This window comes from Podarcis raffonei, chromosome 18, assembly GCF_027172205.1.
Source record: "Podarcis raffonei isolate rPodRaf1 chromosome 18, rPodRaf1.pri, whole genome shotgun sequence".
NCBI lineage: Eukaryota > Metazoa > Chordata > Lepidosauria > Squamata > Lacertidae > Podarcis > Podarcis raffonei.
The window spans coordinates 3,705,580-3,718,406 of record NC_070619.1 but is presented as its reverse complement, the minus strand read 5'-3'; the positions used below and the strand labels follow the sequence as shown (position 1 = coordinate 3,718,406).

The 12,827-nt window shown below is 49.6% G+C and overlaps 2 protein-coding genes across 2 annotated transcripts in view; one reads left to right on the top strand and one right to left on the bottom strand.

The window, feature by feature from the left end:
• The window catches only part of KANK3 (KN motif and ankyrin repeat domains 3), a 35,328-nt gene extending 34,746 nt beyond the window's left edge, over positions 1–582 (top strand). Inside the window, exon 11 of the mRNA XM_053372432.1 lies at positions 450–582. Within this exon, the coding sequence (XP_053228407.1) occupies positions 450–478 (29 nt within the window). The 3' untranslated portion in view covers positions 479–582. The remainder of the gene's footprint in view (positions 1–449) is intronic.
• Positions 583–7,199: 6,617 nt separating this feature from the next.
• On the bottom strand, positions 7,200–12,684 carry RPS28 (ribosomal protein S28). Its single transcript, XM_053372553.1, has 3 exons — positions 12,558–12,684; positions 9,329–9,462; positions 7,200–7,304 (listed from the first exon to the last, which is right to left on the bottom strand). The coding sequence occupies exons 1-2, from the start codon at positions 12,642–12,644 to the stop codon at positions 9,340–9,342; spliced, it is 210 nt and encodes a 69-aa protein (XP_053228528.1). The 5' UTR covers positions 12,645–12,684; the 3' UTR covers positions 7,200–7,304; positions 9,329–9,339.
• Between the last annotated feature and the right edge of the window lie 143 nt (positions 12,685–12,827).

Below are 12,827 nucleotides of genomic sequence, written 5' to 3'. Positions count from 1 at the left end.
TTCAAGGAATGCGGGTGGTGCTGTGGGTTAAACCACAGAGCCTAGGACTTGCCAATCAGAAGGTCAGCAGTTCGCATCCCCGCAATGACGGGGTGAGCTCCCATTGTTCGGTCCCTGCTCCTGCCAACCTAGCAGTTTGAAAGCACGTCAAAGTGCAAGTAGATAAATAGGTACCGCTCCGGCGGGAAGGTAAACGGCGTTTCCATGCGCTGCTCTGGTTCGCCAGAAGAGGCTTAGTCCTGCTGGCCACATGACCCAGAAGCTGTACGCCGGCTCCCTCGGCCAATAAAGCGAGATGAGCGCCGCAACCCCAGAGTCGGCCACGACTAGACCTAATGGTCAGGGGTCCCTTTACCTTTAATTATTGTTTTAGTAACTGCTGTGCGTTTCCCCCCCCCTTTTCTTTTTTTCTGCATACAGATTGATTTGATTTGATTATATTTCTACAGGACAGGGACAGGAAGATTCCCAGCAGTGACATGCTACCTTTGGCATAATTCACTGACCCAAAATACCAAACAAATACTGCCCTTCCCGTCACTTTTTTAAAACAGCCTTGCTTTGGGGCTGTCCAGCCTGTTTTCCACATGGAAGAATTAAGAATCCACAGCTGTACAACGCTATGGCTGCCAGGAGGAATCCGCCAATCCTTCCCCTCGGTGGGGCCCTAGTCCTCCTGAAGTTAAAAATGGAAAGCGTAATGCTGGTGGTCAACAAAAGAGGCTTAAAGACTGTCTCAAGGCAAATCTTAAAAAATGTAGTATAAACACCGACAACTGGGAAACACTGGCTTGTGAGCGCTCCAGTTGGAGGACAGCCTTTACCAAAGGTGTCATGGGCTTTGAAGACACTCGAACTCAGGACGCAAGGGAGAAACGTGCTAAGAGGAAGGCACGCTTGACAAAACCACACCATGATCAACTCCCACCCGGAAACCAATGTCCCCACTGTGGAAGGACGTGTGGATCCAGAATTGGCCTCCACAGTCACTTACGGACTCATTGTTAAAACTGTGTTTATGGAAGACAATTTTGCTTGGCTACGAGTGATCGCCAAAGAAGAAAAAGAAGGTCAACCTGTTTCAGCGTTACTTTAGACTGGTGGGGGGCAGTTCAATCCATACTTTTTGTTGTTGCCTGTTTTCTGTGAGGAAGGGGGTTTATATGCCGCTTCCCGCAAAATAATCGATATATACGGGACCTGGCATTGCCCAGGAATGTGAAGAACCCCCAGAATATTGTGTTTTTTAGTGTCATTTGTGAGTTTGAACCTGTCACACCAAAGCCACGTTTTGTTCTGCCACCTTGGTTTAAAATGGCGCCTGGTGTCCGAATGTCGACAAAGGCTGCCATCCTCAGCTCATGAGGTGGCCAAAGCTATGCAAAAACAAATAAGAACTAGCTGAAGTGGCGCTGAAGTCAGATTTCAGTCCGCCACCTGGAAACAAAATGGCACCCGGCATTCAAACATTCGACGGCTGCTGCTCAAACCTCAGGATCTGTCATGCCCAAGGCTGCTGAGAGTATCTCAAGAGGCAGGGAACCCTAAAGAGGACTGACAACCTACTTTCCAAAATATATAGATGATTCAACTTCAATTCCCCAACCTGGAGTCTTCTTGCTGTTGTACCGACTCCATCAGCCCGGCCCATGATGGGAGTTGTAGAGCAAAATATTGGAAGAGCACCCAGTTTTCGAAGGGCAAGCTAGCTTAAGAACCCTTCTTGCCCGTTTCTCAAAAGCAACGGATTTTTAGAGCGGTCGAAACATCCATTGCCCGAAGGCACTTTTCTTATCCAGCATACCTTCCTGCTTTTAGCAACAGACGTGTTTCCTCTGTGAAGGATGGAGGTTCTCTGTATCAGAAGTGATGGATCTAATCTTTTTATGCTCCAGACTGCTGGTTTTTCTTTTTAAAGAGCCACTCCAAAGATCCAGCGCATCGTTTCATATGCAAAGCTCCTTTTTAAAATAATGTCTTCCAATGTTATTCACCAGAATAAAGAGACACTCACACACAACACTTGTCCTTGGAAATTCCAACAGGCAGGGTTAAAAAAAAAAAGAGGGGAAAGTTGTAGAATTTTGATGGCATGGTGCAGGAATAGTTAAGCCCCTTTTACTGTTAATAAAGTCTTTATTAAAGCTTTTCACCCAGGGAATTGCACCAAATAGCCTCCCCAGTTGTTTCCCCGTCAACACGACCAAGGGTCTGGAAACCAAGCCTTATGAGGAACGGTTGAGGGAACTGGGTGTGTTTCGGTTGGAGAGTCATGTGTAATGTATGATCTAGTTGAGATTCCTTCATTGCAGGGGGTTGGACTGGATGACCCTCAGGAGCCCCTTCCAACTCTCTGAGATGCCAGGGATGGACCCTGAAGCCTTCTGCATTAAAAACAGATGCTCTTACATCTAAGCCACAGCCATTCATTGCCCACCTTACATGCCGCAATGCTGGTTTCAAATACGCAGCCTGACTGTCAGGGAACTGCCATCGGAGCCTAGAGTGGAGGTAAGGCTCCCTAACGATGCAGGAGAGGGGACCAGCAGGGAGAGAGAGCAAGCTTCCTTTGAGGAAGGAAATAGGAGGGACACCAGGAAGCAAGAGGAGACTGCGGAGGGAGGGCTCCGAGGCTCTTCCACAGAGAGCAGCGGGGAGAGCCCAGGACCTCCGTTGGGCACGCCCACTCTGCGCAGGAGACTTCCACGCAGGGAGGCTAGGAGGAGACTTGGGGTGAAGGAATTTTTATGCTGGAAGAAGTTCAGGAAACGCCCACTGACGGATTCTGCCAGTGACTGACACAGCCATGGAGAAAGGGCTGTCCAGCCAGGGAAAGATTTAGCCAGGCAACGTTGCCTAGAGCTGCAGCACCCTTTACGCACAAGCAACCCCCAATTCCCTTTACACTGACCTTATATGAAAAATGCACCGGCCTCTCTCCACGAAGTTCCTAGCTAAGCAGCTGAGATGCATCCCCTCCCCACCCCATTCCCCGTTGGGGAAGTAAAATGGATCAGTAAAAGAACTTTACAGCTTAGGAAAATCTTCCCAGGCCCCGATGCTTAGACATCAGTCTAAGAACACACACAAAAACTGTTGTACAGAGAATCTGTGCACACACCCCATCGATTTAATGCAGATGACTTCTACCAAAGACTCCTGTGAACTGTAGGGCTGGGAATTATAGGAACTTGTTGTTTAGTCGTGTCCGCCTCTTCGTGACCCCATGGACCTGAGCACGCCAGGCACCTCTGTCCTCCACTACCTCCCGCAGTTTGGTCAAACTCACGTTAGTAGCTTCGAGAACACTGTCCCACCATCTCGTCCTCTGTCATCCCCTTCTCCTTGTGCCCTCCTTCTTTCCCAACATCAGGGTCTTTTCCAGGGAGTCTTCTCTTCTCATGAGGTGGCCAAAGTACTGGAGCCTCAACTTCAGGATCTGTCCTTCCAGTGAGCACTCAGGGCTGATTTCGTTCCGAATGGAGAGGTTGGATCTTCTTGCAGTCCATGGGACTCTCAAGAGTCTCCTCCAGCACCAGAATTCAAAAGCATCCATTCTTTGGCGATCAGCCTTCTTTATGGTCCAGCTCTCACTTCCATACATCACTACTGGGAAAACCATAGCATTAAATATACGGACTTTTGTTGGCAAGGTGATGTCTCTGCTTTTTAAGATGCTGTATAGGAACTACAGTTCACAGTATTGGGTGGGTGGGGGGAGACATGGGCTTCAGATGTGTGGTGTCTGCAGAGAGTCAATCTATATCTATGTCATCTACAAGGCAGAGAAACTTGTTGATCCCGAGGACTGCATTTCCTCGTGGTCAACCTTCCAGAGGGCACCAGTCCCTTGGTGGGCAGAGGTTTCCAATGGCATATTCTAGACAGGCAAAAGCGGTTAGGAGTGGAGCATGACCTTGGAAAGATAAGACAGGCTTAGAGAGCTGCAGCCATGCCTCCATGTGTAGACACCAATTGGGAATAGCCGGGCAACGCTTCAGACACAGGTCTGCCCCAGTCCTGAAACTGGGACCTTTGAATAATACTTCAGGAGCCAAGAGGATTCAAGCTGCTGCAGTAACCAGCAAAGGTACATGAATAAATGAGAGGATACAGGCAAACCCACACTATAATCAGTGTCCCATTAATACGATACGATAATCTTAGTCATTGTCCCATACAGAACAATGAAATTGAAAAAAATCTACATAAGACATTCAGAAACCAACAAGCCTGCTATCCCAACCTGGTTAGCCCCTAAAAACTCCGATACCCCATTTTAAAATACAATATACTCCTATAGAGACTCCTTACACTGTTTAATTTTTTTAAAAAATAAATTTTTGTTATTAAAATAATTCAGCATTAATACACACGTAACGGATATACAAACATACATTTCATACAATCCTTAAAAATATTCATACATACCCACACTCAATCCCACAGATACTTCTTTTCCCCACCACCATCCCTTACCCCTCACCCCACCCTTGTGCTAAACTTCAAATCTACTCAATTGCAATTTCTTTCCACTTCTATTACTTTCTTTCACACTTTTAAACCATTTTTCTGCTTCTTTTTCTGTTACACATTGTTATCCATCTTATTTAGTATTTCAGTGTTTATAACAGAACTTGTTTCTTCTAAAAGGAGTTCTGATTCAATATACTTTTGCAAGTATCCTTTAGACAAGGACTGGAAGGTGTTTAAAGGATACCGTATTTTTCGCACTATAGGACACACTTTTCCCCCTCCAAAAATGAAGGGGAAATGTGTGTGCGTCCTATGGTGCGAATGCAGGCTTTCGATGAAGCCTGGAGAGCGAGAGGGGTTGGTGCGCACCGACCCCTCTAGCTCTCCAGGCTTCAGGAGAGCCCCACCGCCAGCCCCACAAGCTCGGGGGACAGCGGGGAGGCGGAACGCCACCATCCTGCTGTCCCCCGACTTGGCTAGAAGGCTGGCGGGGGGGGGGGAGAAGCCTGCTCCTCCCCGTCGCCAGCCCCGCAAACTCGGGGGACAGCGGGAGAGGCGCAGCACGCCCTTCCCGCTGTCCCCCGACTTGGCTAGAAGGCTGGCGACGGGGAGAAGCCGGCTCCTCCCTCTCGCCAGCCCCACAAACTCGGGGGACAGCGGGAGAGGCGCAGCACGCCCTTCCCGCTGTCCCCCGACTTGGCTAGAAGGCTGGCGACGGGGAGAAGCCGGCTCCTCCCTCTCGCCAGCCCCACAAACTCGGGGGACAGCGGGAGAGGCGCAGCGCGCCATCCCGCTGTCTCCCGACATGGTTTGGAGGCTGGCGGAGGGCTTCCTCCTCCCCCAGCCCCGCAAGCTCCCAGAGCGATGCCAAAGCTGCGCGCAGCTTCGGCATGGCTCTGGGTCCCGTTCTGGGGGAGGGGGAAGCTCGGGCTTCCCCCGCCACAGCCCCGCGCCTGGCGGGGGGGGGGGGAATAATTTTTTCCCCTTTATTTCCCCCCCCAAATCTAGGTGCGTCCTATGGACCGGTGCGTCCTATCGTGCGAAAAATACGGCACTTGCAAAACTATATAGAAAAATCTGAACTCCTTACACTGCGTTTAAAACCAAAATCACATTTGGATAGAAACTTGTTTCTCAGGTGGCTAGTCCTAGTCTTTATAACCCTGTACATTCTTCCAGAAGGCAGAAGCTGAAAGAGATCATTTCCGGGGTCTGCAGCTTTCTTATGGCACCTAGAAGCACAGATTTGATTCATCCCACAAGAAACTTTGGGAACTGTGGTGTTCTAAGGGTGCTGGGAATTGTAGCTCTGCAAAGAGGCGCTAGTTCTCAGAGTTCTTTGTGTGAAGCCGCATGCTTTGAATGTATGGCGTGGAGAGGTGACCTAAGAGCTGGGGGGGGTGTGCAAAGAAAATGGGGAGGGCTGAAGAAAGCTTGCAGGCTCCTACGCCACCTTGAGATAATGGAGTGTGCCTCCGGGGGTGAAGTCAAATCATTGTATGAGCAGCACCGATGTGATTCCCCCCCCCCCAGGGCACAAGCCTGGGCAGCGTGTCTGGAGGTCCTAAGACAACAAGACCCCCATCGTGGCCTTGCTGATACAGTCCAGAGGAAAGCAGAGCAAGACGTTTGGCGCTGGCTTCGATGCAGGAGTTGCCATAAGGCGCCACTCGCTCATCTCCAGTATAGAATCATAGAATTGGAAGAGACCACAAGGGCCATCGAGTCCAACCCCCTGCCAAGCAGGAAACACCATCAGAGCACTCCTGACATATGGTTGTCAAGCCTCTGCTTAAAAACCTCCAAAGAAGGAGACTCCACCACACTCCTTGGCAGCAAATTCCACTGTCAAACAGCTCTTACTGTCAGGAAGTTCTTCTTAATGTTTAGGTGGAATCTTCTTTCTTGTAGTTTGGACCCATTGCTCCGTGTCCGCTTCTCTGGAGCAGCAGAAAACAACCTTTCTCCCTCCTCTATGTGACATCCTTTTATATATTTGAACATGGCTATCATATCACCCCTTAACCTCCTTTTCTCCAGGCTAAACATGCCCAGCTCCCTTAGCCGTTCCTCATAAGGCATCGTTTCCAGGCCTTTGCACTGCCTTTTCTTCTCCCGAAAAAATATCCCATAATGCAGCCAATTTAGGATCAGAGTTTTCCTTCTCCTAGATGGGCTACCTTCCCAGTGGACAAGCCCCACCTGCCCCTCAGATATAACTGCAGTAATGAATAAGGATAAGGGATGCGGGTGGTGCTGTGGGTTAAACCAGAGCCTAGGACTTGCCAATCAGAAGGTCGGCGGTTCGAATCCCCGTGACGGGGTGAGCTCCCGTCGCTCAGTCCCTGCTCCTGCCAACCTAGCAGTTCAAAAGCACGTCAAAGTGCAAGTAGATAAATAGGTACTGCTCCGGTGGGAAGGTAAACGGCGTTTCCATGCGCTGCTCTGGTTCGCCAGAAGCGGCTTAGTCATGCTGGCCACATACCCGGACGCTGTACGCTGGCTCCCTCGGCCAATAAAACGAGATGAGCGCCACAACCCCAGAGTCGGTCACGACTGGACCTAATGGTCAGGGGTCCCTTTACCTTTACCTAATGAATAGGGATTGGGCTTAAATGGGGCAGGCAGCGAGAAAGGGCTGCGTATGTACCCATAACACCATACAAGTATTTCGACCATTACGAAATATTTTGCTATGGTAATTTAAAAACACTGCACACAAGTTTAAGTGGTGGAGGGCAAAGGAAGTTTATTGGAAGGACCGAGAGTAGCTCATCACTCTTCAACCAGGCTTGTACAAACACATCGCATGGGAGTTTTGACCCAACCTAGAAAACAAAACAAACCGGGATTTAGTTGCATGCCTCAGCCCTATCGACAGGCAGCTGAATTTCAGAGCGCCAGAAAGATTAGGGGAATGATCAGCACTGCACAATCTGGACCTGCAAGTGGGGCTGGACTCCCCCAACTGGTGGCTGGGGTGAACAGGAATTGGAATTCTGAGCACATTTAAAATCAAGTCAGTCATTTTTTTCCTTCTTCTGAAAGGTGGTTATAAGTTCATTACTCGTTTCATATTTGTTTTTGTACTTTCTGTTTAAGCCCCCCCCCCTTTTTTAGTGTTGTGTGTGTGTTGCAAAATAAAATAATTTATCGGCAATAAAATATAAAGTCAAACAAAACAATGTAATAAAAATAATGAATCACAAAAGCAGCACAGTACATCCAATAGAATAGGAAGCTTCTATGGCCTTTTAAATGTGCTGGGGGGAGTGTTATTGGTTTGTTTTTGTTTTATTATGTATTTTGTGCTCCTATTTTGTATTTTTATGTTGTGAACCACCCCGTGATCTTCCAGTGATAATATTATGTTGCTGAATTCCTTCAAAACCATTAGGAAAACCAATTTTCACTCTGTATTGTGGAGAGCTAGTCCTGTGTGCCTGTATTGGTTGCAGATAAGATAAAATTCCACCAAACAGCATTGGGTCCTCCAAGCCTTTGACAAGACACAATTTACGAGTTATTATTTTTACTCCAAAGCAAAAGTTGCATATCCTGCAAGGTTTTCCATTTGGGGGGGCAACTGAGGCTCTGAGCAAGTTTGAACGCAAAGGTTTTTCCTTACGCCCAGGGAATATTTTCTAGCGAACTGCAGTAATTCAAAGCCAGTTGCTAGGTCGTTTAAACGCATCCTAAGTGAAGAGAACCAACATCTCAGTTTCAATCTTTCAGCATGCCTATGGACCACCAAATATTGATCAGATAATTGCAGGCATGAGAATGCCCCAGGAGGATTTTTAAAAGGCTTTGTTTATGACTAGGTGGGTAGAAAGGGGAGGCCTGCCAAAATCCTGGCCAGGAAAGCAGACTGAAACTAGAATGTTAGCACCTGTAATTGACGATGTGTTCAATGGACCAGAGTATGGGAGTTGGGATTTAAAAAGCATCCTTCTCCTGCAAGTTCCAAAGATCTGAGGCCCACTCCACGTCAACTCAGAGCAAGGCTTTTAATTTGGCGGCCCGTTCTATGAAATAGCATTCCTGTTGAGATATGGCAGGTGTCTACTCTCTGGAGAACAACTGAAGGCGTTTTTGTTCCCAAGGGCTTTTCCCAGCTGGGTCAATAAGTCTCTACCGTGAGTGTTGTAGTGGATTCTATCCAATGTTACTCCTATTCAGAGACTCCTTAATTTCAGTGGGTCTAATTTCAGTGCAACTCAGATAGATGCAACCACTGGGTTGTAGTCAAAGAAGCATCAACACTAACACTGAGGTCCCACTCTGAGGGCCTTCTGGTGAAGTATACTTGCAGGAGCGTCTCCACCCCCATTGTCCAGCACAGACATTGAGGTTCTCCTCAGAAGGCCTTCTGGTGGTTCCCTCACTGCGAGAAGAGAGGTTACAGGGAACCAGGCAGAGGGCCTTCTAGGTGGTGGCACCCACCCTGTGGAACATCCTCCCTTCAGATGTGAAGGAAATAAATAGCTATCCTATCTTTAAAAGACATCTGAAGGCAGCCCTGTTCAGGGAAGTTTTTAATGTTTGAAGTTTTATTCTGTTTTTAATGTTCTGTTGAAAGCCACTCAGAGTGGCTGGGGAAGAAATAATAAATTATTATTAGATTATATATTTCTCCTTGCACAACAGAACATTCTCCTGTCCTCCCTGTGGATTTTACATGTATCTGCTGCTTTCCTTCCCACCAGTATTGCCTTCAGCTGCTTTTATTGTATTTCGTGCACTGCTTTTTTCAAACACAGATTAAACGATAATCTGGAAGACATCAGGGTTGAGCAAGGCTGAACTGCGCACTGCTCGAGAGAGGATGGGTAATTAGAAGAAGACTCACTTGGCTACAGCTCAGCGCAACCGCCGGGCCTCGCGTTCAGACTCCAACAGCGTGAGCACATCCCCTTCCCGGACTGGGCCTTTCACGTTGCGGATAATCGAACGGCTGGTGTCATCCATGAATTCCACACGGACCTATGAAGGAGACAAGGAGGCATCAGCAGGATAAAATTAGCAGAGGAGCTGGGTTGCAAAAGACAACCAAAAATTGAACCTGTTTTGAAAGCAAGGCTTCAAATATTTATGGCAGGGTTCCCCTGAGGATGCACAGAATACATTTTCCTTTCTACTGCAGGACTACATCATCCTCATTAGAGCTACCCAGCCCTGCCACAAATGTCACCTGCAAAAGAGCCTAGCGTTGCTAAGTTCATTGCATTTTTATACCGCTTAATTGTCTTTTTTTTTTAATTTATACACTGCACTTCATCCAAGGATCAAGGTGTTAGGAGCTGTTTAGTTTGTGCAGGAACTACACTAACCATTCTGCAAGTGAGGGAAACCCATTTTCGTAACAACGACTCACATTTGAAGGGGGGGCGTTATTGGTTTGCTTTTGTTCATTTTTAAATGAATCTATTTATTTTTATGTTGTGTACTGCCCTGAGATCTACAAATGAATGGCAGTATGTACACATTTAATAAATAATAATAATAATCACTCACAGGGAGGTTTACAAACCTACCCAGATGCTTCTAGGAAAGTCAAGGTGGCATTAATGGGTTTAGGGAAGCTTTTAATGTTTGGTGTCTTATTGTGTTTTTAATACTCTGTTGGGAGCTGCCCAGAATGGCTGCGGAAACCCAGCCAGATGGACGGGGTAGAAATAATTTTTTATTATTATTAGCATTTTGAGTAGGGCTGCAAACTTTTTTCTCGATTGGACTTTACAGGGGAGCGCTTTGAGGTTTGCGCTCCCCCTGCGCAACCGCATTTAAACTTTGCAAAACGAGTAAGGCTCTTCAAAGGGTTTCGTTCCTGGAACCTTTTTACGAAATACTTCTACCCCAAGAGTTGTAGAGTGGGAAGGGACCCCCAGAAGATCATCTAGTCCACAGGTGTCAGACACAAGGCCCGTGGGCCGAATCCGGCCCGCGAGACCTCGTCATGTGGCCCGTGTAGCCTGGTCTATATATATCTGTGAGGGAAGCTTGGGGTGCGGCGCGCGCAGGTCGCCTCGGGTCCCTTCTGCGCAGGTGCAGACCTCCCCCTCCTCCAGCTACCTAGCCGAGACTTATTTGACATGGCGAGGGCGGGGTTGGATATGGGAGGCTGCCGCCGCTGCTCTCAACTTCTTTTCGGGCTCGCCGGGATGAAATAAGTCCCGGCGGGAGCGCAGCGCGCCTGCGCGAGGTGGAACGCGGAGAAGGGCAGAGCCGGCTTCGCGCGCGTTGGAGAGAGGGAGACTGAGAGCGCGCTTGTGTTTCAGGAGCGCGCCCTGTGAATACTCGGGGCAGCGTGCTTTTGCTTTGCTTTTCTTTATTTATTTCTTTAGGCGCGTTTCCGCGCTGCCCAATGAGCAGCATCCTCTGCCTCTGGGGATTCGCGATTCAAAAGCAAATTCGATACGTAAATAACGTCAGGCGCGGCTTCCGCAGGGTGCGTGTTGCAAAAATTTATATATGGGGAAAAAGCTGATAAGGAATTTGTTTATATTGGTTTATATATGGGAAAAAAGCTGATAAGGAATTGGTTTATATATGGGAAAAAAGCTGATAAGGAATTGGTTTATTTCATGCAATTTTTTCCTCAATGTTATTACAGGGTCCGGCCATCAGTTCCCGCCCTCCTCAAAGGTTTAGGGTAGGTAGCAAAGGGGAAAAAATCCAAACAAATGCTCGATTAAAATTTGGGGAATGAGAAAAATTAAAACCTGCACATCTTGTGTAACTTAAACACCAAGCCAAACAGGAAACAATTTTTATATTCATATATGTATTCAAATGAAATCAAGGTGTAGTGTTCCATGAGCCAGAAGCTCTGCATTACTTACAGTATTTTTCGCCCCATAGGACGCACTTTTCCCCCTCCAAAAATGAAGGGGAAATGTGTGTGCGTCCTATGGGGCGAATGCAGGCTTTCACTGAAGCCTGGAGAGCGAGAGGCATCGGTGCGCACTGACCCCTCTCGCTCTCCAGGCTTCAGGAAGCTATCCGCAAGCCTTGCAAGCCCAGCGGGAGTTCCCGCGGGCTCACAAGGCTTGCGGGCAGCAGCCTGCAGCCCCGGCGAGTGTCCGCAAGCCTTGCGTGCCCAGCGGGAGCGCGCGAGGCTTGGCGCGGCAACCTGTCGCCCGAAGCACGGGGAGCCCTCCGGAGGGCTCCCCATGCTTTGGACGAGTGTCCGCAAGCCTTGCGCGCCCGGTGGGAGGTCCCGCCGAGCGCGTGAGGCTTGGGGCGGCAGCCTGTCGCCCGAAGCACGCGGAGCCCTCTGGAGGGCTCCCCGTGCTTCGGGCGAGTGTTCGCAAGCCTTGCGCGCCCGGTGGGAGCTCCCGCCGGGCGCGCAAGACTTGGGGCGGCAGCCTGCAGCCTGAAGCATGCAGAGCCCTCCGGAGGGTGCCCCGTGCTTCGGGCAGGTGTGCGCAAGGCTTGGGGCGGCAGCCGCGGCTGGGGGGGGGGGGGAATAAATTTTTTTTATTCATTCCCCCCCCCAAAAAAACGAGGTGTGTCCTATGAGCTGGTGTGCCCTATAGAATGAAAAATACGGTAATCCAGCTTTTAAAGGTGTCATGGGCTTGGAAGACACTCGAACTCGAACCGGCCCTTTGAGGGTGACCAAACTGCTGATGCGACCCCCAATGAATTTGAATCTGACACCCCTGATCTGGTGGCGTCGCCGAGGCCCCTCCTTCACCTTGAAGAGGACCAGACTCAGGCACCGAGACGAGAGGAGGAGGAAGGGGGTGGTTAGCCTCTGAGGGCGTGCAGAGTGCAACCCCCCCCGCAAGGATCATCTAGTCCAACCTCGAGTGAGCTCAAACCACCACACTTTTCTGATGCCCTGGCCCACGAAATTTGATGGCGAGGTAGTGTGTGTGTTTGTGTGTCTGGTGGCGTCACCAAGGCCCCTCCTTCGCCTTGAAGAGGCCCAGACTCAGGCACCGAGGCGGGAGGAGGAGGAGGAAGGGGGTGGTTAGCCTCTGAGGGCGTGCAGAGTGCATATCCCCCCCCCGGAAGTGGAGGAGCAGGATGCGGGGAGGCCTTGTCCACCCCCACCCCTCTCCCGGGCTTACCTGGGTGCACTGCCCCTGCGAGCCTGTCCGGCCCAGCACTTTGGTGACTCGGGCCAGCTTGATGGGCTGCACGCGGCTCGTGTCCATGGCGGAGGCGAAGGCAGCAGGCGGAAAGGGTCACGTGGCCCGGGACGGGCCTTTATATACCCTCGGAGGGGACGAAGCCACGCCTACCAGCTCCCGGAGCGGTGTGTGACGTAAGGACTTCAACTCCCGTCAGCCTCCGCCGGCGCTGTCAGCGTTCGTGGATGGCGGGAGTTGTAGTCCAGA